The 26298-nt window shown below is 37.0% G+C and overlaps 1 protein-coding gene across 7 annotated transcripts in view; it reads left to right on the top strand.

Moving 5' to 3' along the window:
* Positions 1 to 26298, top strand: part of GK (glycerol kinase) — a 62792-nt gene that overhangs the window by 14958 nt on the left and 21536 nt on the right. For 2 of the 7 annotated variants that reach the window (XM_053971936.1, XM_053971942.1), the window contains exons 10-20: positions 579 to 646; positions 1994 to 2036; positions 2707 to 2787; positions 4659 to 4737; positions 6569 to 6665; positions 8183 to 8267; positions 11535 to 11655; positions 11844 to 11987; positions 12588 to 12668; positions 14086 to 14172; positions 17278 to 19675. In XM_053971936.1, the coding sequence (XP_053827911.1) occupies positions 579 to 646; positions 1994 to 2036; positions 2707 to 2787; positions 4659 to 4737; positions 6569 to 6665; positions 8183 to 8267; positions 11535 to 11655; positions 11844 to 11987; positions 12588 to 12668; positions 14086 to 14172; positions 17278 to 17285 (894 nt within the window). In that variant the 3' untranslated portion in view covers positions 17286 to 19675. Of the gene's footprint in view, positions 1 to 578; positions 647 to 1993; positions 2037 to 2706; positions 2788 to 4658; positions 4738 to 6568; positions 6666 to 8182; positions 8268 to 11534; positions 11656 to 11843; positions 11988 to 12587; positions 12669 to 14085; positions 14173 to 17277; positions 19676 to 22503; positions 23343 to 23363; positions 23830 to 26298 lie in introns of those variants that run through there. The other 5 variants (XM_053971937.1, XM_053971938.1, XM_053971939.1 and 2 more) reach the window with 4 other exon arrangements.

Below are 26298 nucleotides of genomic sequence, written 5' to 3'. Positions count from 1 at the left end.
CCTATTTCAACTTAGATTTTGGCATGACAACCTGGAACTGCATGAGCATAGCTTCACAGGAAAAAGCTTTAAGGATGAGTGAATCCTGCTATAAATTAAGTTTTTGGTTTTTTACTTCAAGTTAAACAGGAAGTAGACTTTTGAAAATGAATCACTATTTGGCTTGATCCATTATTATTAAGGTCTGGCTGTGGAAATACAAATGAGAGATTTAGTTGGAAACTTGGTATCTCTAAGTAAATGACTAACATTACAAAATGGAAGCAAGCTCCGCTTCATATATATAAAAAAAGTATATACATAATCCAGAAATGCTGGGCAAATTCTCAGCTTTTTCCAATAACATGTGTAAAGATAGTAAATTTTAGTTTCTATTTATTTAAATTGCTCAGAATAAGTAGCACAACACGTTTTGTTTGCAATTCTTACAGAGGGAAGAATAATAAAAATCATAGCTTTTCTCTGTAGGTTTTTTTCTCGCTTTCAATTATCTATGTGCTACTAGTAGATTAGAGTTATAGACAAATATGTAATTCAGGTGAGGATATTTGCTAAAGGAAAAAATCTTGCACTTTCAGTGCTTGGGTGACCAGCATGCTGCTCTTGTTGGACAAATGTGTTTTCAAGATGGACAAGCAAAAAACACGTAAGTTATTAGGAAAGTAATAAGATAAACACCCTGCTCTGTTTTGAATTTAGTATTATGTTCTCTTTCAAGCAACTGCCAAATTCTTTTGTAGTTAACGTGTAATTACAGATCTACCTTTTGAGTGTGTTGACCCACAAAGTAAAACCATGTCTTGACTCTTAAGTAATGAAGATATTGAAGTTACATGGCTTGTGAGGTATATTTTGGAACACAGTCACTGTGAGGAAAATCTCTATGTGACAGTCGGGTTTTCATTTTAACATTCTTCAAAACACAGATTAAAAAAGTTGTAGTGTCATTTAAATGGTGACATAAGGTTAAGCAAATACAGTACAGCGAGTTAGATTGCATTGACTTGAATGACACAGCTTTGCTAGATGGGAAAGGTCCGTTTCAATTGCAGTGCTTAGTTTTGCTTTTTTGTCTAGCTCAGAGTGGAGAATTTTACATTTGCATTTTCCTGTTTCTCAGCCTCTTAGTGTCCTTTGTTTAAAATAGCTGATCAGTTAAATCAGGTAACTGGTATAATCAAAAAATCATTGGAGTAGAAGCTGTCTGCTGAAATGACTTACTGTTCCATTTACAACCAGGTGCTTAACTAAGCTTGTAGGGACATACACAAGTATGGGAGTTTCACAGGTATGATTACATATTAGTCTATCTTGTTTTAATTAATTTCTGTTATTGCTTTACTATTTCTTTTTCCAAATATAACTGAAGGCTATCTCAGGACTGGTTTAAGGTATTAGTAGTTTTGAGGAGTTTAAAAAGGTAAGGAATATTTTTCTTGAGAATAATTTCTTAGAGTATGTTGGAGTGGTTTGTAATATTCTGTACTCCTTATATTAAACTGTGTTCTTGTATGAGTGTGTATGCACACACATATATGATTTGGTCTTCAAATGGGAAACATGTCATTTTTAGAAATTTTTGAATGGTTTATATCTAAAGAAAACCCTCTTTGTGACAGGAACAAAGTTTCTTAAAATTTCCCATTTAATATTGTGAAATATTTCTTTTATAAAGTTGCTCGCACAATCAGCTTAAACTGAAGTAGGTAAACACTGCCAAAGAGGAATTTACACTTAGTTTTCAGCCATATCTCTCTCCTTGATCAAGTGTTAGACAAAAAATAGAGAGAGGGAGACATGTGACTAGATTTTTCGGCTTCAGGCTGCATTCAAATCAACTTTTTGAGGATAATTTTATCATCAGTTAATGGTAGCAAAACCTTCAAGGGTCAAAAAGAGTGGTGTCCTGACTCTTTACAGGGGACTCATGGATTGCAGTAGCAGGTTATTCTTTAAACATTCTGGTTTTAACTTTGCTTTGCTTTCATGCTAGGTACGGAACAGGTTGTTTCTTGCTGTGCAACACAGGTCAGAAGGTCAGTTGCATTTTTGAGTTGTTTGCATTTTTATTTTTCACAATCCATTTAATTTCTGAAACACAACAGTAAGTTAGCCATTCTTAGACTTATTAAGAACAATTATATTGCCAGACAAAGGGAAAAGCACGTACTGAAATCTGAAAGAATAAAAATAGTAATTTTTTCAAGGTGATTCTGTAAGATTCCATTTCCTATCTCCTTAAGTTTCCAAAGAGAGCTTTTCTTAACAAGTTTCTTGCACTTCCCTTGTATATGTTTCTTGTTGTCACCCAGACAGGATTATTTAACCATGTGCCTTTTTCCTTGTTTTGGCTGTTTTATTTCTTCTCTCCATTATCTGTCATCATTTCTTTGTAGTTGGAGTTGAATAAATAGCACAAAAATGTGGCTTCCTTCTCATCTACATCTTCCCCTAAAGACCCCCAATTCTTTTCTATAAGGAAGATGGAAAGATCTGCAGCAGCTTGTGGAAACAAGAATTAGCACCAGCAATCTGAGTGTTCTATCTTAGGTGTTTATTTGGAGTTACTGATAATTTACTTTGTTTAAACTTCGTGTAATTCCTTTGAAAGTTTGGTCCCTTGTTTATTATAATTTGAATGTTTTTATGTAAGTATTTTCTGGCTCTGTTCATGCTTTACCTTTTCTTTCCCCTTTCCCCATTTAGTCTGTGTTTTCTGAGCATGGTCTTATAACCACAATAGCTTACAAAATGGGCAGAGACAAACCTGCTTTTTATGCACTAGAGGTAAGTTCAGTACTTTCTTCCTTTTTGTAATGATACATGTTCTTATTTACTTCTGTTATCTGGTATTTTTATGGTGTCTTCAGCTGTGCAGAAATGAAACTAGCTCTGTGTTATGCTTGTGTACCTGAAGGCTTCTGTGTGGTTTTGGTTATTCTTGTCTCCAATCTATATCATGAAATCCAATAAAAAATATTTCTTCATTGCATCATTCATACTTTCAGATCTAGATGGCTGAAACATTTTTTCCGTTACTCTCAAATCTTTAATAAATACTATAAATAAAAATCCATAAATTTTGTAATACTAAATTTGGTTTAAAAAAGGGAGAGAAAGTACTAATGTTTCAGTTATTACCTCATAATAAAGTAATAGTTAATTTTTTTTATTTTTTTCTAGTGGATTTTACTTCTAATTTCTAAAAGTGTGAATCAAATTTCTGGGAAAAAAAATCCTCTAATAATTTAGCTTTTTTACCTCTTTCATTTAGATGCCTACTTACAGAATTTAGTTTCTCAGTTCTCCAAACAAGACTAAGGGCATCCAAATTATATAGAAAATTGTATTTATGCTTACACTTTAGGGTTCATTGTTCTAAAGCTCTGCTTCTGAAACACAGATAAACTGAGCGCCTACTTGGCACCAAAGTTTTGTTTAGAACAACAAAATGATTATTCTTCCATCTGTGCTGATTAATGTGCTAAGTATTGTAATATAATAATTATTCTCAAAAGCCATACAATGACTGCTGATATTGAGCTTTTGTAGACAGACTGTGTTTTCCACGTGAAAGACAACACAGGATTTTCTTCACTGCAAGAATAGTGTGTGGCTTATGGTACTTTATTAGGCTGTGGGAGGCTACATTTATTTCTTTTTCCTTCCCTGAAGAAAGTGAATCTTGCATTTGCCATGACCTGGCAAAGTCTGGGATTTTTATTTTGTGTGGGTGTGTGAGAGGTTTGTTTTATTTTTAACCCATGTTCTTAAGCAAGAACTGAAACTGTCTTGAGAGTGATTTGAATTCTTGCATGCTGAAACACCTGCACTTTGCTTCTTCTTCACCTCCAAGTCTTTAATGATATTCTCTGAAAACATGGCTTCAACAGAAGCTATTAAGTGTGCTTTGTCCTATATCCATTCTAGAATCGTCTACAGTCTGCTGTAGATGTTGAGACACTGCAGAGAGTCAGAAAATGTGGATTCAGCCTTTTCCTTTAATCAAACTGGTATCTTGTAATAGCCAGCTGCTTAGAAAACACCCCTACCCCTTCTAGCAGTGGCTTTGAATGAAAATAAAATGCTACTACTGTTTTACTTGAAACTTAGTTTACTGGACTTGGCTTTGGGGTTAGATGGGAGCCATGCCATCTATCTATGATGTGATGAAGCTGTTCAGGGCCATTTGCTGAGGCAACAGAGCAATTTTGCTGGCAAATGCACAAGGGCCTAAATTTTCTGTCTTCATAGATGTTTGTATTTAAACTAGACATAATTAGTCTTGTTTTGTTTTAAATCAAAATATAAAAATATTCATCTGTCACAAAAAGAAGTCTGAGGCTACTGAACCTCATAACTATATATTCAGAAGACATAAATTAGAAAGACAAGAAGACTACTTGGGAAATGTCACTGTAATTTCCCCTTATGGAAAAAAGCATACAATATGCGCCTTTTCTTCCTGGAGTCTGTGTAACAGGCTGCCCTTTTTACATGGCAGTCTCCAGATGCTAAGAAATTTTGTGGCTTGGTTGTGAGCTGTGACTGTAAGCCTGCAAGTGGAGGCCACAGCGACCTCTCCTCCCCAGGCTTATTAAAAACAGCACAAAGCTACCAGTTGTGGTCTCCTAAGGGAGTGACTTTGTTTCCTTCAGGGATCTGTTGCAATAGCTGGGGCTGTTGTTCGCTGGCTGAGGGACAATCTGGGCATTGCTAAGAGTTCAGAGGAAGTTGGTGAGTATGGAGCTGTTCAGTTTAAGTTTTCCAATGTCTCTATTGGTGAATGAAAGCTCAAAATATGTAAGAAAAGCTGGAAGGTGCATATATTTTGTTGTGTTTAAACACAACAAAAACTTACTTTGCATCCATGAGCTCACTGTTGTTGATACTTGTATTTCCTAGAGCCTATCAACACAGACTTGGAAAGGCTTTGTCAGCTTTGCTCTGTTGCAATCTGTACTTTTTAGTAGTTTCCCTGGTAAGCAGATATTCAGGAAGATACTATACTTACAAAATATCTCCTGGTGTTATACAGTGTTGAAGTTTCCAGAGTCAAGAGTATTTAAGTCTGTATTACAGAAACCAGCATAAATTTGATCCTAAACCTACATACTCTTGTTATAAACATGAGAACCTGAGGCCCTGCAAGTGTATGTAATATTTATGTATAGGCTTCATATCCCTTGAGTTAGGGATCTCAGTTTGCAGAGTTGCTTCTTTGCAACTTTGCAAAGGAGATGTGGAGGAGGGCAATCTGTTTTGGCTGAGAATGCAGTAATCCTTTAGCATTTGTGTAGCTGTTTTTTTCTAATTCAGATGAACTGAAACAAACTGGAATGTAACATAAAAACTAGGAACATATCAAAATTTGGAAAATAAAAAATGCCAGAAGCATGCAAAGGCAAAAATTTGAAAGTGACTGATTTAATGAGATTTAGGATTGAAAATAAATTTATTACATATTTTTAATAAACTGATATCTTATTCAAAGATGGGAAAATTTAGAATTAAAATGTAATATAAAACTTCAAAGATTCAGCAAAAACTTAGAGTCTGTTTTTCTGAAAGCAAGCTTTGAAGATCATACAGAAGAATATAAACTGCTATCACACAAATTAGCCATTTGTTGAGCCTACAGTACCTCTTCACAAGTTTGTCAAGACCTTTGGGAGGTTTGAGTTTCAGGGCCTTTAACTTTGTCAGTGTTGTTAAAGTCACATAGGGATTCATCATCTCTTCCTGTTTCACTGAACTTGTCTTTCCTTCTGCCTTCACTCCTGTTTTTAAGCAGAGTCTGTATGAAAGAATCATTTTAGAAAGACTTCTTGAAGATGTTTTACTACCTCTTTCCTATACTGCTATGTTTCTCTGATCAATGCAAAAGCAGAAAGAAAATGCTTCATTCTTGTTATAGGAAAGAGTTGTTCATTAGCAGTTATGTCTTTTGTCATTCTAAATGTCTTAATATATTTTTTTTAATTAAAAATATTTTGGTATTGAGGAGTTCATATATCCACAGTTATTATTCTCATATTAAGAAACTTCAGATTTCCTTCTGGCTGGCCTTATGATTAAATACATAAGCTGACAGTTTGGAGCTCTAAATCCATTTGAAATTAATGGGAATTTAGTTCTTAACTCCCTTTGGTCTTGATCTTGATCTTGCCTTGACTTAAATGCAAGTAAAGTGTGACCTTTTGGACTGCTTTGAAGGTTGCATTCTTTATCCACATGATAGATAACATTTGAAAATCTCACAAAATCTAGGTCAGAATATTGAGTACACTGTTTTTGGATTTCAGTTTTGATTTTTCATTTTGCATTTCCCACAACTCCTTATGCTCCATCTTCTGTTCATATTGTTGCAAAAGGAAAACTGGTTAAGAAGGAGCAGAGTGCCAGCATTCGTTGTATTTTGTAGTTGTATACATGGCTGGATTAAATTTGTAGCTACCCAAGATACCCTGAATATTTTTCTTAATTAAATAATAACACTTCTAAGTGTTGTATTTAAGTGTTGGTATAGTTGTGAAAAGCTAAGTAAGTGTTTTGTGTGTGCATATAGAAAAATTGGCTGAAGATGTGGGAACTTCCTATGGCTGCTACTTTGTGCCAGCATTTTCAGGACTGTATGCACCATACTGGGAACCCAGTGCAAGGGGGTAAGGATCTGACTGAACACTGCACTTGCATGGGGATTTAATTTTACAAATTTTACAAATACTCCTTCCAGGTATGTGAAATTTTCCTTTTTGTTGCCTTGATATATCCGGATACATCATTCTCTGGGGTATTTTCATGAGCTACTGTGTTTCTGTTTTGTATTTAACCTGCTCAGAACAGCAGCTGCTACTGGGAGGAAAGGAAGGATTAGCTAGCCCAGCTATTGATCCTCCTCTCCTCTCCTTGTCCCCCTCCTCAAAAAAAAAAAAAAAAACCAGTGTGGGGCAGCAGGGCAAGGAAAACAATTTCTGGTTTTGAAAGGGTTTTTATCTCACTAAAGTAAAAGAAGAGGAATGCATTCTTGTGAACTGTCAGGCAACAAAAGTAGTAAAGGAAGAATTCTGTGCTTATTTATTTGTGTTTTTGAGTTTAGTTTCAGGCCATATAATTCCTTCCCACTTTGCCTACTTCCCCTTGTATACCACTTTCTTTCCAGTCTATTGAAAATTCTTTTCTACTCCTTTTTTTTTACAGCCCCTTTCCCAGTAGTTCAGACTCAACCACCTGGTAATAGTTCAAGCAATAGATTTTCATTTGTCTTTTTTTCTGTTGTGATGTTGCCTTGTGTTGTTGGAATCACAACATGCCACAGCAGTCATGGAAGCATAACAAATATAATTATAAAATAACTTTCCCAGAGTGGTAAAAGAAGTCTTAAAGGCTAGCTTGTTCCCAAGGTTTCAAGTAGTTGCATCTTTGGAATTCAGATGCTTCTTGTATGTGAAAGAAAAATCTCTGAATTAGATGTTTTTACAGTTTTTCATATCAGAATACTTAACTTTTAATGCTTAAAAACTGATCTTTGGAATGGTAACAATGAAAAATGTCCTTTAAAATCTCTGAACTTGCATGTATCCAGCAGTGTTTCTGTGTAGTACCGTGCTGTTCCTCAGCTGTTGAAATTGAATAAAAGATGGTTATTTGCTCTGCCATTCAGAGCAGAGCATATTGGCACAATTCAGCTTACTCATGGTTAGATGTAACATAATTCCCATACCCAAAAATCTCTTTGAAGATTCAGAAGCAACGAATTATCAGACTAGATCTGAAAACAATTTCAAACATTTTGAATGCAACAAAGACCCATATGGGCTTTTCCTTAAGAACTGAAAACATTAGAGAATTCATTAAGATATTAGTGATAATTTCTATTATTTTTTAAAGATAAATCAACCTCAATCAAGCCTTTTTTTTTTCTTAAAGACAGACTAGAATTTGTGGGGGTGTTTGTGCGTGTGTATGGATGATTTATGGTAACTGTATTGATTGGACCCTTGAAAGCACTTTGTCAGGAAAATTAGAGAGTTTAGATTAAAGAAAAACAAGTTTTTAATATTAAAAAAGTAGTCTTCATGCAATAGAACTGAATGAGATTTGAAGAGGATCTAGGTGTGAAGTATAGGTTTATGTCTGATAAAGAAGAGTGTCCTAATAGGGTTTTTTCTCTCTTCAACAGTATCATCTGTGGCCTTACTCAGTTTACAAATAAAAACCACATCGCCTTTGCTGCACTAGAAGCAGTCTGCTTTCAAACACGAGAGGTAAAGGCAAATTGGGTCCTAAATTCGTTGCAAATAAGTGTGATAACAGGAACTGTAGCTCTTCAGGAAAAGAGGAGATATAAAAGATTTAATGAAGATTGCTTTATTTAATATTTAAAGCAAATTTAATCATATGCTTTATTTTGTACCTGGATGCTATTCTTGTCTTTACTTGTTGCTAATGTTGAAAAATTGCTCCTGTAGACTTAGATAAAATTGAGTGGTACATTTTTTTTGAGTAGTAATGCTTCTTTTTACCAGCATGTAAAATAAGGTGAACATATTTTGTGAATATTTTGAGGGGCAGAACATAGAATGTTTAGAATGGCGGGGCCAGTGACATAACTACAAAGTTTCATTGGTGTAGGAAACTACACTTTATGGTCTGCTGTGGCTTATGATGGCTTATGTCACTTTTGGTACACAAGAACAAAAAGGAGTTAAGGCAGGACAGCAGCAAACATACCAAGGGAAAGCTGGTTTCACTTCCTGCTTGTTCCATCCTTCACTGCCTCAGCTGGCATTCAATAACAGCCAACCAAAATTCTCACAGAGGAAATTAATCCCCTAGCCAACTCAAAGATGTTGATACCAGTGTGAGCATTGAATCTTTATATCACAGTCTGCTCCTCCCTGTGTTTGCAATCCCTGGGTTCTGTGCAAACAGAGGAGGAAATGAAATCCCTAAACCTTTCAGGATAATAGTCAAGCCTTAATTTGATTACATGAATTAAACTGCTGTTATTTAAACATACTGATTTTTAAAATAGCATCCTGCTCAAACCATGTAAGATGAGGGAAGCAGTGTGCAGTACTCATTGAAAAAGACTGACAGAAATTTCACCCAGGCTTCTGCTTTTGAAGCTGTGCTGACAGCCTCTGAGTTCTCAGAAGGTTGTGAAGGAAATTGGAAGTAGCATTCTAATTTTCTAATTCTTGTACTAGAAGTCAGGGTAAAGTTACAGGCAACTGAACTGATTTGTTGTCTGCTCCTCTTTCCTTGTCCACCCTGCCATCCATTCCCTCTCATGTGACAGCTCAGTGAACTTTCCAGCAGAAAATTATCCCTTTTTTTGCTGGGCTATTTTTCTGCTGGATTAATAACCTCAGCTGCCTCACAGAGGCATTCAGCAAATGTCAGAATGCAAGGCAGGGCATGTGGCTGGGAATAGGAGAGAGAGGAATAAAGCTGTCAGACTGAGTGAGGGTGAAGTTCGCTGTTTGAACAGATCTAACACTTCCCCATACTTTACTCACTCTGATTTTATCACAATGACAGGCGTGCTGGGCGCTCTTAAATGAACATATTAAATCCTAGCAACACAGGTAAAATATGTTTGTTTTTCTAAAGATACATCATTAATTCTGCCTTGTCAGAAACAAAGTTCTTTCAGTTCCAATGAAAATGGAAGTCTTCAGGAAAACCCTTCATTGGAGGTCACCTTCACTGGAATTTTTGCCTGTCTGTGACATTCACTCTTTCTGAGTACTTTTTTATCCAAAAAGTTCCTTCCTTATGCAGAGAGATGACACTTGTTACATTTTTTCTTCCAGGGAAGAAGAAGGAATTGTGGAAAAATAAGCAATTTTACAGTTTTTTGTAAGAGCTGTACAATGCTGTCATGAGGCAAAATCTGCATACTTGGATCCTTGCTCTTCATCCCACCTGCGTACACTAGAGATAGCAACAGCATGACCATGATTTGTTTTGTTCCTTCACCCCTTCCTGGCTTCTAGCATTCTTTTTATTATTTTAATCTTTGCTGAGTACACGCTGATTCAACATGCTCTTACGTAGTGGTAAACAAACCCAGAACCTCCAATGGTGCTGAAGTTCTGAATGGTAAAAAAGGCAGATAATATCACCTTAGACAAGTGTGAAATTATGTATGTGAAAGAAATAAGTGCTAGTATAGTACTCCCAGCAAACTGTGTGCAAGAATCCTGGTTTCCAATTTATTTCTAGTGCATTGAACAGTGCGGGCCCATAGGCAAATGCTGCCACCATGAAAATTTGCCTTACTCTTCTTACCTTGTAATTTTTAACCTTTATTGATCCTGGGCAGTTCCTTTAGTTTCTTTAAAGATTTTTCTGGTAAGGGACCTTGCTGTCTTACTTTCTGGAAACTGGAAGAATCTCCTGGATAGTGAATCTCCATGTAGTTTTCACTATCTTGCAAGCCTACAATTTTTTTGTTCTTTTTTAAGCAGCATGTTGACTGTTCCTGGTAAATATTGTATTACTGGGTACTTTGTGAGCTACAGAACAGGGCACAATGCACTGTAGTTTTGGTCTTTTTTTGTGGTCTGTGTTGTTTTGTCATTTAAAGCTGAGAGAGACACACCTCTTTTTTATTTAAATACACTGAAAAATTACAAAGAGAAAATCATACTGTACTTGTTAATGCCTAACTTGTGCACTAGCCTTATAAAATGTAAATGAGACATTTAACTGACTGCTTTTACAAGACCCTACAAAAAACACTATTCTGTATTTATTGGTGCTTATGGGGTAATGCCATGGTGTTACCAGTAACTAAGGTTTGAGGCAAGTCTTATGTTTTAGGAAAGCCTCTAAAAAGCATATTGAGAGGTATCAGTAAATTAAATACTCCATCTTAGTTAATTATCCCTTGCAAACACTTCAATACTTTTCAGCTAGAGACTGTGCCCAAAAGAAGGAAACATAATTTTACCAAAAAATTACACTAACAATTTATTTTTGCTCTGTCTTGTTTGATATAAAATTCTCCGTTTTCAACAACTAATTGAAAATACTTGAAGAGGCTGCTCTTTCAAAACATTTCAGCATTCCTCAGTTCTTATTGAAGAGTCTTCTAGATTGCCAAATGTTTTAATTCTTCAATTCTTTAATCCATTGAATTAGAGAAAGTGTCTAGAAAAAGTATGATCAACTGAAGGACTCCATTTATTATTGCTGCTTCCTTTGTTAGCTTTGATAAATGTTCTCATCAACTTTTCTTAAAATTCCTCTCAGGCCACATAAGCAGCACATAGGATACTTCTAGAGCACCTGAGAAGAAAGGTGTCCTACACTAGGATTTCTGTAATGAAGAGAATGCATGTGCTGTGTATTAAACAAAACTGTGTTGTCATTGCATCTGTTTTCCCTTTTAGTATATAGGAGAGAAGAATGATCTACTTAACCCTCTTCAGCAAATGCTGTAGTATCAGTGTTTTACACTTGAGGATATCAGAGCATTTCTGTGCAATTAAATATTGTAACATGTACTACTCTTATTTAAGATTCTAGATGCCATGAACAAGGACTGTGGGATTCCACTAAGTCAGTTACAAGTAGATGGAGGAATGACCAATAACAAAATCCTCATGCAACTCCAATCAGACATTCTCTGTATTCCAGTAGGTAAGATGAATTTACAGCTCCTGCTTTCTTTATAATGCTGAAAACATTAGTTTGTAATGGCTGTTGAGAACAAACTGGGTAGATTGCTTTGTTGTTGTATCTTGCTAGATATATCAGTCTTTAGTTCTGATGTCATTAAGGTGACTTCCATTAAAAATCATTATGGTCTTCTCTGTGTTTTGCTGCAGTAAAACCATCAATGACTGAAACAACAGCTTTAGGAGCTGCTATGGCAGCAGGAGCTGCAGAAGGTATTGAAGTTTGGAGTCTGAATCCTGGAGATTTGACAGCAGTGACATGTGAACGATTTGAACCACAGATAAACCCAGAGGGTAAAACCTTTTTGTGTTATCTGAGTTGCAAACTTATTTTTTTCACAGATGTTGACACGACTGGTTTTGGGTACTCTTCTTTTGGCTTTAAAAAGCCTACATTAATTATTGCTTTTTAGCTATCTATCTATCTATCTCATCAGTTCTTAAGTCCTTGTAGTGATGGAAAGTATGCACTTGACATAATTAATCCCTGTGCAAGATAAATGTTTTTTTGTCTTTTCAATTATTTCTTAATTTTTGGTACGTAATTTTGTCTTACCATTTTGATTATAATTACTTCTAAAATCCCTACTTCAAGACAGTATTTGAAGGGTTTCTGCATAAATATCAATTGTGTAATTTTCCCCTGCTTGTAAATCTTTTATTGGTGAACATGGAGAAAATTTCTTTTATTTCTTCTTACTGTGCATAACTGTGGGGTTTGGAGTAGAGTTTTTTTGTATTCAAAAAAGGATTTTATATTACTTTCTCTGTGCAAACAAATGATACTGTGCAAAAGAGTGAAAAACTCATATTGCCGTGTCTGGTTCTTAAATATTTGTGGGTGCACACCTATGCATTGAGAGGCTTTTCTGTTTTCTGATTTCTTAATTTCAGAAAGTGAATATCGCTATGCCAGGTGGAAGAAAGCTGTAATGAAGTCTATGGGATGGGAGACATCTGGCGGTCCTTCAAATGGTAAACCAAAAATTAATGCAGGTCAAGTATTATTAATTAGCCAGTTAACCTAGGGAACTCATCTTGCTTTTGCTGACCTTTTCTTTCATGCCATCTCTGGACTATTATAGTGATTTAAAGGTCATTACTTAAATCCACTGTGGAAACAAAGCAGAAAAATAGACAGCTGGGTATTCCTCCTGAATAGCTGCAGGCTTTGCAGAATGGCACTGGTTTGCAAAAGAAAAAAATCTCACCTGCAAGACAAGATACAGCACAATACTTAGAGCACAGGGACTTTGTAAACTTTCTTATAACATAACCTCATGCTGTGAAGGAGTAAAGTTCCATCCTGTGGTTTTGTTTGCTGTATCTGCCTTCATTATTTATTGTGTAGGAAGGAGGGATTGATATCCATATTAAAATCTATTTGACCCATAGGGTGTAAGAGCAAGGAGTTATCATAAAATAAAGAATTACACAGACCTATTGTTTACACACAGAAAATATGAAAAAACTTTTGAGGGACTGAAGAAGATCTTTCTTCTGAAGTAGAGGGCTTTTCACCTGTCATGTTTGAATTAAATTAAACCTGCAGTCTTCCTGTGATCTATAATTTGAATTTTTATTTTAGTACTATTTTGGAATAAGTTTTTAGTCCTGAGTAATAATATAACACATAATTTATGGGCTTTTACTTCATTTAATTTCCCTTTTATTGGAAAAACTATTAAAATGGAAAGTATTAAGTAAAGAATCCTCAAAATTTAAACTCCCCTCACAATCCAAAATCCACAGTTGCAGCCCTCAAGCTGCATGTAGCCACTTTCTTCTTGAAAGCTAAAATTTTCCTTTTGCCATCCTTTGTGTTGGTTTAAATATTTTATTTAACACTGTGGTTTACAAACAATTTTGCCAAGGCTATTGGGAAGGGAAACAGGTGAATTAACATGAGCAATATTATTCCCTTCAGTATTGACCTTTATGATTTAGTACCCTTACATCTAACCTAATGCATATCTTACTAGGATAAAAAAATCTGCCTTGCAGTCAATAAATCTAGATGCTTTTTTTCCAGTTTATGTGAAGAGATATGTTTATCAAACCTTTAGTGATTTTCTGGTCTAACACCTGGGGGGAAAATGTTATTTTCCTTAGTGCTTTGATACTTTAGGGGTAGGTTGGGATTGGAGAATACTAGAAATGGGCTCAACCTAGATAGTGCTGACAGTGGAATTAGGACTTGAATTCTTACGGAAAGAACCTTTTTTGAATTATTATGGGGTTTATGCATAATATTTTTTTAGTTCTTCTGCAAATATCACTACATTTGTTACTTTTTGCTTTTCATATATATTTAACACATATATTGCAATTTATATATATATTTCTCTTTTGATTTGCTTGACTGGAAACACCATCCCCTGGATGCCATCAGGTGACAGTAGTATCTTCTCTAGTCTGCCTTTCAGTATTTTTATTATGGGTAGCATGCTAATGTTAATCGGAGCAAAGTACCTCTCAGGTTAGTTATTATTTGAACTAGATCACTTTAAAAACTATCTGCACTATTTTAATTTTTGGGTTTTTTGTATTCCATCTGTCTGTTTCTCGCAAAAATGACTGATGCTTTTTGTTGTTCATGCACACAAACGTTTGAGGGTGTGAATCAGGCATAATGTGCCTAAGAGAACCAAGGGAATGCCATCTCAAATCCATCCTCATGTGCAATGGCACGTTTGTAGTTGTTGGATGCACATGGAACCTTGGACTCCCCTTTGTCTGTCTGTGCAGATGGCACACAGTTTATAAAAGGGATACAGGTTGGAGCAGCCTAGCAGATTTATGCATTGCCTGCTTTAAAGTGTGCATGGCAGATAGAATAAGGTTCCATCCTTTATCCTGTATTTCTTCTTGCACTGTTTTTAATTATTTTGTGCATCTTGTTTAAATTAAGTGAAAACTATTTCTTCTGTCCGCAAAAGGCTTCATGCACCCATTTGATTTTTCTGGACCACCTTGAAACTATTGTATTGTTAGAAATCTTCATCTACTAAATCTATAAAACATTCTTCTTGTACTTTGCTCTTGATGGATAGGTGAATTAATTTAATCTAAAAAGAAGAGACCCTAAAAGGCTTAACTGCAAAACTGGGAAGGGACTGTGTGCATATGCAATGAAGATGCATCTTCAACCTGTTAATATACAATTTATTTTAAAAGAAAACTCTTAATGTATATGACAGTTACTTATGCCAGAAGTAAGACATTTCATTAAGATATTCTTACAGTAAGAAAAGGAAGTTTATTTGATGATGTCATTTATTCCTTGTCACAGAATTTAATTCCAGAGAAAGTATTTTACAGTATAGGCATTGTTGCTGCTTAGTAAGCTGTTTGGAGATTGTTTAGTTTTCTTTTTTTGTTTTGGTTTTGGAGGGATAGGCAAGGAGGTATTAACTAAACAGACAGTTGAGGACTCTAGCATGCTTTTGTGGTGATGTGTTTGTATTTTGTTTCTACTCATTCAGCCTGAATTAACTATTTAATTGTAATTTTCCTTGCATGGAAGAGATGGTTGCAGCTTGTAGGAGAACTAAAATCAAACTAAACAAGTGCTAGGCAAAAATCAAAATGAACAAATGGATTTTCAGTGATTTACTAACTCTGGAATGTATCTGTGAGTGAGAAAGATCTTCTTTATGAAGAATAAAATAAAACCAGCTGTGAATAAGTGGGTAAATTTTTAACAGGCTGAACAAAGTAACATGAATATAAAGGGTACCTAAAATAATAGGGAAAATCAATGATAAAAGAGCTAATAAGCAACGTAAATTCTGGAATTGCTTTTTAAAAACAACTAATCAGTAACCTGCATATTAAACTTGCACTGCTGGAACTCATAAGAAAAGATTTCTTTTTCTCCCTTCTTTAAGCTTGTCAGTGCCTTTCTGACCCACAACTGGGAAACATACTCATCTCAACTCACTGCAGCCTTTAGAGCTCATTTTTGACCTTGTTTTCAGGTAACAGTAACTATTGATATGGTTACTGTTACTATGTGTATATAGTTGTTATACATACCAGTATAATTACTTTATATATTAATATATTGCTTTACTATTTACATGGTAAGCTTGGGAAGAGAAGAAGTTGTGAGAAATTTCCTTTTCTTTGTTTTAAAAATTATGAGGTCTCAAAAGGAACAGCAACAGTGATGTTACATGCAGGTTGTAGTTTTGCCCAGCTGTGCATTAGTGTAGAACATGAGATACAGAATTTGCTTTGTCAGTTGGAGCAGGGCTGCTTCCCCATTAGACACTTGCTCTGGTAAATATCCTTTTGTTTTTAAAAGCTAGAACTTGTTGACCGGGTTTTCCTTCTAATTCAGTATAGAAACCCCATTTAATTAATTTGTTACATTTTATATTTTAGTGAAACACTGTAACTCCAACACAGTCATCAGAGTAGTAGGTTTGAGGATTGAATTTAGGGAGGATTGAATTCATCCTTCATGTGCTGAAACAGCAGTAAGTCTCGCAGAGCAACAGTGCTGATGTTGAACATGTCTCTCTAGGGCAGGGCCATGATTTTACAGCTACTGAAATGTGAAGGAAAAATCTGCTGTGCCAGAATAGAGAACACTAGCATAGCAAAACCCCATTTACAGAAGTGCTAAGCTGCCTTTTTATGTGGCACCTGATGACTGAACAATGCTCTATTAAATATATCATTTCATAATTTCATCAAAATCAGGCCAATTGTACCTTATTTTATGATCTTCATTCTCTCCTGGAGAGAAATGGATCGTATTTTTCACTATTGAAGCAAGGTGCATATAACAACTGGAGTCCTTATGCTAAGATTTTTTTTAAGCTTTTCACCCTTGTTTTGGAAGTGGACATCAGAGAGATTTCAATATATTCCATAGCTGTAGTTTGGGTTTTTGTTTTGTTTTGTTTTTTGCAGAGGGTGGGTAGGAGTTAACTGAAAATGATTCTCTATTTTATTAGACTCAAATTTAAATAAATGCCTTTGTGGGCTTAAATTGGCAACTCTCAAGTGAGGTATAGTGGGGATTGGCTATATATGGGGTCTTATGTGGCATCTGGGGTATAAAGTTATTTGACTTTATTCTCACAGAATGAGACATCAGTGCTGATCAGCAAAATTATATTGTCCCTGCTTAAATACCCTGTGGGTTTGTTTTCTTTTTTAAGAGCCTGGTTTTCCTTTTTAGTTTCTTTTGTTGTGCTTGTTACTGCCAAATTGCATAGTAATTTATATATAGGGATCACTGTGCAGTTCTGCAAGATAGTTGCTATAATATTTTCCAAATTTCTGAAAGTTGAGCTCATATTTAGAAGAAAATAAGCTTAAATTACCTTCTTACACTCCTACTTGTTAAAAATTTACCCATCTTAGTGGTGTGCTCCCCCTACTGTGCACATCCCACACACTTAAGAGCTGGCTTATCTAGTGTCACAAGACATAGCTAATTTATAATTGCAGTAGTTGAAAACTAAAGTTGGTTTTACTGAATTCCTCTTATAGCTCAGCTGTGTTATAGTGTGTTACTAATGTTTTAGAATAAGTTCTGTATTCCTAATGCACACATTTTTTATTTAAGGTAAATGAGGCTACTTAGTGGACTCACTGGATGCAGCTGATTTTTTTGTTTCGGTTTGTTCTGTTGTCTGAAGATTCCACCACCAACGTGATTATGCTACTTTTGTGGTTCAATCTATTCACGAATCCATCTGTCACCAGTCCCTGTGTAACTTCCCAGTGGTGCACTGAAAATTCAGTCTTCAGCCCTTCATTACTCTGTTCCTTACCCAAATCAACTCCAAATGCATTGGAAGCCTTTGTGTGGACAATCTCACATCATCCTCTAAAATTTCACAAGCCCTAGCTTTGTCTGAGAAAGTGGTATGGAAAAAACCTGCAGTCTCTGAGGTAATGATGGCAGATGTTTAGCTGTCCTTTTCAGGGGTTTGGTACTTCATGCAACACACTTCAGAAAGTTAATGATGCACTATGGAACTTTATAAACATCTTACAATTCTTCCAGCTGCTGTGAATTGCCAAATGGTTGCCAAAGATGTTTTATTGTAGTTGCCACTGGTGTGAAACACCTTCCATGGTACAAACCTTTAAAACACTAGCCCAAGATGGATTACCATAGTGCACATTGCCTCTGATTTGGCAATGAAGAGTTTGCTGCTATGGTCCACAGATTATTGCTGAAACTTTCAGTTGCAAGGTTAAAAAGTTGGGTTTAACTCTGGCCCATATAGTCACTTGGCCCATCTTAAGTATTTACGACACCAAGTACTGTAGTTGTACCTTTAAAGAGATGAGAGAAAATAGTGTTTTGCTTAAGGCCATGTTTCATCCTGTGGTTTTCTGCTAGCTTGGAAAGACAAGTTTGATGCAGCATGCAATTGACAGGACAGCTGCTTGGTCCTCAGCAACTGATAACTTTTCAAACTACTCTGTACAGTGCACTTTTCTTGACCAGTACTGCATATATCCTGTCATCCTGCTTAAGTGACTATTTGTTAAACTTTAGAAAGTTGAAGCTAACTTCATTTTCATTAAAGAGGGTCCACGCCAAACTAAATATCAGTGCTTTAGTTCTTAATTTCATTTAGTATATCTCAGGGACCAAAATCTCCCTTTCAGTTTCCATGTCTGTAGTTTTTAACTGCAAGATGTTGCAAAATATGCTGGGACAATCCAAAACCCTGGCTCAGTAGAATAAGTACTGGCACCTGAAATGGGCCACTGGAATTTACAGACAATGGTGACAGCTGATTCGCATCCACTTTGAAATCTTTTGTTTTCCACATGAAAGGAGTGAGGTAATAATCTTATCTTCAGCTTTCCTGTTCGTACCAACAGCATCCCAAATGCCAGCCTTATTGGTTAGGTCAAGGAAAAGGTGTTTTTGTGTAGTGATGTTAGACCAGTATGGAATGGCAGCAAGGTTGAATGTGGGAACAACACAGAGAATTTCAAAGATGTGTTAAAACGCACTAGGAGTTAAAGGGAGAGGTTTTTTGTGTGCATTTGTTCTTAAAGATTGTCTTTAACAAAGTTTTTCTTTGATTAGAGGCTTAGTTTTTAAAAGGATGTTATATGTGTGAAGCAATGAATTGCACAGAAGTTCAGGTCTGTACAATATATTTAATATCAAATGCATATTAATTGCCTTTTTATTGTCAAGTGCAATGACTTTTGAAAATGTGACTTTTAACTTAGAAGATAGAGAAGGAACATTTTTTGTCCTGTGGTTGCATGTATAACTTCAGCAAAGAGAAGGGATTTTGTACACAAGTAAATATAACAGCATCATTCAAATCCTGTCTCTCCTGTAAATACTCACATGTGAAGTGTGACAGCCAAAATTTCTGGTGTTTCCAGTTTGTATTGGAGAGGTGAAGAGTGAAAAATAATATGATCCCATAGAAAAAATTTCATACTCCTTACCTTTACTCTGAGCTGTTTCTGACCCCACTGTACCCCAAGGAAGAGGAATGGAGCACAGGGAGCAGGGGCAGCACACACCTCAAACTCTGGACTTCTGAATATGACCTCTGAGTCTTGCCAAAACCACTGAAGTGCTGGACCTGGGAACGAATAATGCTGAAGTGTTGCCTTTGCTCATGATAAATGTGGCAGGGGGAAAGCTTGTACCTAACAAGTAGGAGAGGGAATTTTTGCTGCTTTTCTGACTTATCTTTTACTGGGAAACACAATTCCTATTAATTTTTCACTGAGTAAGAATCATTATTTTATTTTCAATTGCTGTTGCAAATGTTTTTTAAGAGTTTCACATCACTGTTAACTTTCTACCAACATAGTTGAAATATATTGTAAACTGCTTGTTGGCGGGGAGGGGACAAACTGTTAAAGTTAGCTTTTTGTGAAGCTGTGATTTATTTTTTTTTTTTATGAATTACCAGTTTATAAATTCTTAATTGAGAAATGCATTTACTTGGTATTAAAGTACCATAAATGAATTGGTGGAAGGTGTCCATTTATTCTTGTACATCATTTTTCAGACACATTATCACTAATATTTTTACATGAGGCACGAGTATACACTGATATATATAAAGCAGTAAAGCAGCCTCTCCGAGACATGCTTTAAGTTGCTCAGATGTACAGGTGAAATACATGCAGTTCTGTTTTCTGCTTCAGTGATGCAAGGACTCAAGGACTGGATTAGAAATCGCATTTCCTCAAGTCCCTGCATGTTCAGGAAAAAGCAGGAAAACACAAGTAAAACAACAGGAAGGAACATGGTCGTAGTACAGGTTTTGTGCAAAGGTGGGGTGGGGCCAATACACCAAACAGGTTTTGGCCTTATACCATACTCTGGCAATTGCTACAGATTCAAAAGCCCTTGTAAGCTGTGAGGAGAAATGATCATGAAATAGCAAACATTGCTGGGGATGGTAGCTGGGAGCAGAAGGTACTTCTGTTATTTTAAGAAATGAGCATGGGGTGTATCTGACGGGTACATTTAAGGAGTGCACCTTCTGGATTCTTATTCTGTCTCTTTGTGGCTTCCAGGTGCCTTCTACACACCCAGTGCTCCATGATTATCCAAGGATATGGCCTTCATCCATAGCCTTTACAAATCTTTAGTCTTTACAAATCCTTAGTCTCCTATGTGGAAATCAGTTGTGTGTGTCAGAAACAAAACTCACTCACCAACACACACCCTGGAAACAAAAATACATTTAAATTTCGCATCAGCACACAAACACTTATCACTCAATATCAGGCTTCTCTCTCTGCCCATGAGACTCCAGTGTCTTCCTTTCACACAGCAGAATTGCAACCTTGCCCTTAGCTGCCCTGCACAAGACTGTACTCAAATTCCATGATTCATCAAGCTTGAATATTATGATATTGGAATTTTATTAATTTAATTAGTTTCAGAAGCTTATAAATATTTTTTTTCAGCAAAAGCTAGTACAATGTCTGTTACTCTGGAACTCTGTGCAGTATAATCAAGCTTTTTAATATCCACATCAGCATCCAGCTTTAATCTTTGCATCTAAACAGTCCTAGATCTCTATCAGCTATTGGAATGCTGTCCCATTATCAGCTGTAGCTGGGCCCAGTATGATAGCTACATGTACATGTATGTTTTTCTAATTACTATATATATTATAGATCAATTACTGGAATTTATGGACATAGTACTTCAATCATGGAGCTAAAGATGGGCAAATGAGTGGCAGCCCTTTAAAGCTGGGAAGTGGCGCAGGAGCATTGCTGGAATGATTTGTCCTGAGGGATCCCTACAGGCTGGAGAAGTGGGCTGACCTGACAGAGCTCTGCAAGGGGAAGTGCCAAGTCCCACCCCAGGAGGGGCAAACCCCTGCACTGGGACAGGCCAGGGACCAACCCGCTGGGAAGCAGCTCTGCAGGACAGGTCCAGGGGGCTCCTGGTGGACACCAAGTTGAACCCTTGTTTCCAGCAACTGGACAAAGAAGGCAAACAGCACCTCAGGCTGGGTCAGGCAGAGCATCAGCAGCAGCTCAGGAGAGTGATCCTTCACTCAACCCTGCTCAGACACACCTGTTGCCCACAGAAGCTGTGGATGCCCCACCCCTGGAAATGTTCAATGCCAGGTTGGATGGTGCTTTGAGCAACCTGGTCTAGTGGAAAATGGTCCTACCCATGGCAGAGCAGCTGGAACTACATCATCTTTAAGATCTCTTCTAGCCCAAAGCATTCTATAATTCTGTGATACCTGAGTGCTGCAATCCTGCTCTGGGATTGCCAGGATGAGAGAGACACAGCCATAACAGAGGGAGACTTGTGACAGGCCACAAAGATGGATGAGGTGTTAGAGCATTTGTCATGGGTGAGAAGTTGAGACATCTGGGCATATTCAACTTGGAGAGAGCTCAGATATAAATTCCTGACACAAGGACTGAAAGCCAGACCCTTCTCAGTGGTGCCCAGTGATAGAACAAGAGACAAAGGACGCAAGTGAGCACAGAACATTCAAACAAAATCTCATTCAAACAAAAGAAAGCAATGTTTTACTCTGAGGGTGTTCACATAAGGGAGCAGGTTGCTCAGAAGGGTGGGATCTCCATCCAAGATTCTCAAAATCTCATGGGACACAGCCCTGATCTCACTGACCCTGCTCTGAGCAGAGGGTTGGCCCAGACAGAGGTGCCCTCCTGCCTTGGTCCATCTGTGGGGCTGGTTAGGTCAGCCACAGCCCAACCCCTGCACAGGCTGAAGCCTTGAGCCAGCTCAGAACAAAGGCTAGGGGAAAGTCCATGCTGGTTTATTTGGACAAAACCAGTTCAGTTTGTATGAACCAGCTGTCACCCACTGCTGTATTTCAACATTCTTCATCTGGCAGTCTTACTGTGTTACTCTGTGTAGGTATTTGCTTTGGAAGAGTCAGCCTGACTGTGTGGGCTGGTTATCTTGCTTGGTTTAGTCCTGAGACATTCTCTTAAGCAGTTGCAGTGGGAGTTTAAGTAAAATTAATCTTTTTCAGATTTCTGATTGCTGTAACACCCTATTTTTCATAGGGAATTACACCACCAGGTGGTTCAAAGGAGCCTAGAAGGCAAGCATGGGATAATGTGTTTCCAAAGACATCACATTAAATTACAGTTAGCAAAACCTAAAAGTATGGGTTCCTTAAGCTTTTGTAACGGGAAGACATCAGTATGGGAGTAATTAATTTTTTTTCTGTAGTGTTTTTTTCCTCAGATCTATGGGCTGCTGGTCTAGGAGTTCCTTCTCTGACTATCCTTCAAAGTACATCCACTTCAGCTGGAGGTATCTCCCACTGTTCCTTTTCAGGTCTTCAGGAGCACGCTGAGAACTGAGACTGCAGCAGCTCTAGCTTCCCGATCTCCTGACACACTCCCTAGGTCTTGAGCAACTAGAAAACAGACAGGATGGCACTGGCCATCAGTTGTCACTGTCTAGAACAAGCATTTTCCCTCCCACCACTACAGCCAGTTGCAGTTGTATTCTGTTTGTTTTGGCAATAGGATGAGTTAGCATGCTCAACAGCACCCACAGTTCCTTTCCTACGTCATAAACAGCTTCAGGAATGGGGGGTATATGACTTCAGCTACTTGTTTTTGCTAAGCTTTCAGTCCTATCCCCCCCTTCTGCATAGATTGTCTTGCAGGTAGAGCCATTGCTAAAAAAAATTGCCACAGAGCTTATTGTTTAATACAGATTCATGAACTCTTTGCCTTTAGCTTTTATGAGCACAGAAATCCCTTTGTTATTACTACTCACTCTGCAACACCAGGAGTCAGCTGAGAGGATACATAACACAAATATTAATGGCCTTCCCTACATAATGTTTCAGTATTAAAATCACTTTCTTCCACAAACACTGAAGTCAGATACTGCTTCAATATGAAGGAAGATTACTTGAAAAACTATGTAAACTGCTTCAATCTCTATCAGCTTATAACTAGAATCTAACTCCAAGTCTTCTGTGGACAACATTTTCGGGAAATGAATGTACCATTGCAGCTCGCCAACCTTGATTTCTCAAGGGCAATTGATTCTTCAGTTGTACAATTCTGAACTGACTCTTCAGCAGAAGGAAGTGTTTTAACAAAACAAAATGCTTTTAGAGATTTCACAGTAGAGATACTGGAGGCATCAGATATTTTCAATTTTGGGTTTTTTATTTTAAGGAAAAAGAAGAAAAGGGGGGAATCCGTAATGTGCAAGAATCATGTCACTGTGCAGCAAAATACAAGATGATAACTATAATACTGTTCTCAGCTAAACTTCAAGACATGTATTTTAAACTATCTCCACCAGGAAATAGGTATGTATCACCAACACAAGCTATTTTTATGTGGACTGTAGTACTCTAAAAGGTGTAGACCACTTCAAGTGCAACATGATGCCTCTATCATGTGACTCTAATACATAAACCTTAAAGAAAACAAATTGATCCTTGTCTTGCTTTGGATTTCAGATCACTGATGAATTTGCAGCTCAAGTCAGGGGCTGCCATACCCAGTGACACATTTTGTACCATGCCATCATTACCTTGACTCTTACCAGACTTTTTGTTTGACTTCTGATATCACACCAACAAAGTGTGAAGTGCACACAAGGAAGGGTTTGTCAAACTTCAAAATGTTAAGTAATGTTCAGCAATGCTAAGCACAATTCATGTTAATATAATTAATGATTACATTAAATGAAATATAATCGTGCTGAAAGATTTTATTTGCTAATCTTGAAATAGGTTATTTGCTTATTCATGAGGATGTGAAATACTGAGTCACAATTGATGTGCAGATGAGCTAGGCTGTATATTGGAATATGCAGGTAGGGTTTTATTATTCAATGTGTGAGTAAGCACTTAGGAAAGGTAGAAGAAAACATACCTGAATTTTAGCAATTCAGAACACAGTGTAACACAATAATAGATCAATATAACAGGCAACAGGATGGTTAAAGGTCATTACAGTAGGATGACACTGGTTTACAGAATGTCCTTGATATATCTGAAATTGTTGGAAGAGTTCATTATAGCTTTGTTAAAGAAAGCAAATCAGTTATTACCACTTGCTTTTCAAAATCTGTTGAAATTATAACAGCAGCATTTGTCATAGTATTGTCAAAATGAAAATGTTGAAATCATCATTTAAATATTTATGCAGAAACATGAGTCACAGCTGTACTACCTTACAATAGAAACAAAGATAACATCAGCATGCGGGCAACTCACTTACACACTGTAGATCAGCAGTGCCAAACTAGTTTGCACTAAACATGTGGTACTAAACACTTATGAGGAAACAGTGAGGTGTTTCATAATAAAATTTAAAAAAAAAAAGGTGTGGTAATTCTTGTTTACAGATATTCCCTTAAGATTGTTCACATTATGAATTTCCACCTAAAAGTCAGGAAGTTCCAGCACCAAGGTTACACAGACCTATTAGTCCACATCCACTGAAGTATAATTAGTAATTTCTTTCTCTCAATGGATATTTCATTTTGGACACTGCCTAGACTTTGAAATTACTGATGTTCCATAATGAAGAAAATGGATGTAAGTAATATCCATGGATCTCTTGCTTCTCTTACATTTTGAAGTTAGAGGTTTTGTAGAGCATAAGACATGGGACTGAAATGACACTGAGCCACAACCTTTGCAGACACACCTCCAAGGTACACACCTCTCTCATTCTCTTTTGGCACTGTAAACAACACAGACATGTTCAGAAGGCTGCTAACAGTTGTTGGTTTGTTATTTTGGGTTTGCTTATCTACTCCACCACTCTGTCTGGACGTGATGTCAGTAAAAGCATTCCTGTTTCAGAGCAGGAACTGGGGTTTCTCCATCTGTCCCCTCACCCTGCTGCTATATTAACATAATATGTGGCAATCTTAGGGCATATGGAATCACACACAGATGCCAGGTTACATCCTACTTCCAAAGCACATTTTCAGACCATGTACTCCTTTTTCCACCTTTATCATGTATCCCTTCTCTTGCTTGTATCCATGTAGCTCCAGCCCAATAGAAAGGGATGAGCTAAACAAGCGTTCTGCCAGAGTCCACACATTGAGTGTTTGCTGGGGTTCAGGGTAGTATCTTATGGATTTTTTGACAGGTCTGGCTTACATCATGCCAAGAACAGAATACTGCTTCTGGAAAACAGCATTGGGGAGCAAAAAAAATAAGTGTTTGATGCACTGCATTTGTATAAATTCAAACACTCCCTCTCTTTCCCAGGCTCAGTGCTGAAGCCAGGGTCACACAGTAGCCCCTGGCCAGCAGAGCTGTGCTGCCCATGGCCAGAAGGATGCTCTGCTGGGTTGCTGACCCCACACAGGATGGCACTGCTGTGCTCTCACTGGCTTTGTGGGCACTGGGGTGAAGACTGATCTAAAACCTCTGTATCAGCACCACAAAATTGCTCTACTGCTGCCTAGTTTCTCTGCATTTAGAAAGGCTTTTGTAGAGCTGCCCTTGGCATCTTGGGCCTTAACTAAACCAGGCTGTTATCAGAGCAATTTCAACAGCTGATTTTTCAGGGCAAGTCACATAGTGCTTCTAATTTAAACAAATAAGGACAAATAGAGTCTATTCAAAACTAATCTTTCTTCAGTGAAGACAAACTTACAAATCGTGCAAGAAAATAATGAATGGTGAGACTTTACAAAAACCCCCAGTGACAGAGTCCCTTCATTTTGGGTGTGTGCACAGGTAAGATCAATCAATTCCTCAGTCCCCTTTGTCCTTACATTCAGCTTAAGTAGCATCCCACATGGTGGAAGTTTTCCAAAGAACAAAAAATAGATTTGTCACCACTGTCATTTTCTTACCAGAGCAGATGTTAAGGAAATGCGGTCCTGACTTAAATATGAAAATACTGTTTGATCAGTCAGATAACTACATTCCTGGCCCCATGTGTGGGACTTACCATTTAGCAATGCATATTTCCTACACAGAAGTCATTAGCATAGATATTTATTATGTTATTATGTTCATTTTCAACAAGCCAATATTTGGTTAGCTTCTTTGACATTTTCATCATTTGCTAGTGCCACCTGGGTTAACATTCAGCTAATGACACAAGTGACTTGAAATAGTAAATAGTTGTG

The sequence above is a fragment of the Vidua macroura genome, chromosome 2 (assembly GCF_024509145.1).
Source record: "Vidua macroura isolate BioBank_ID:100142 chromosome 2, ASM2450914v1, whole genome shotgun sequence".
Taxonomy (NCBI): domain Eukaryota; kingdom Metazoa; phylum Chordata; class Aves; order Passeriformes; family Viduidae; genus Vidua; species Vidua macroura.
Note: the sequence above shows the minus strand (reverse complement) of the source record. Positions and strands in the feature narration are given on the sequence as shown.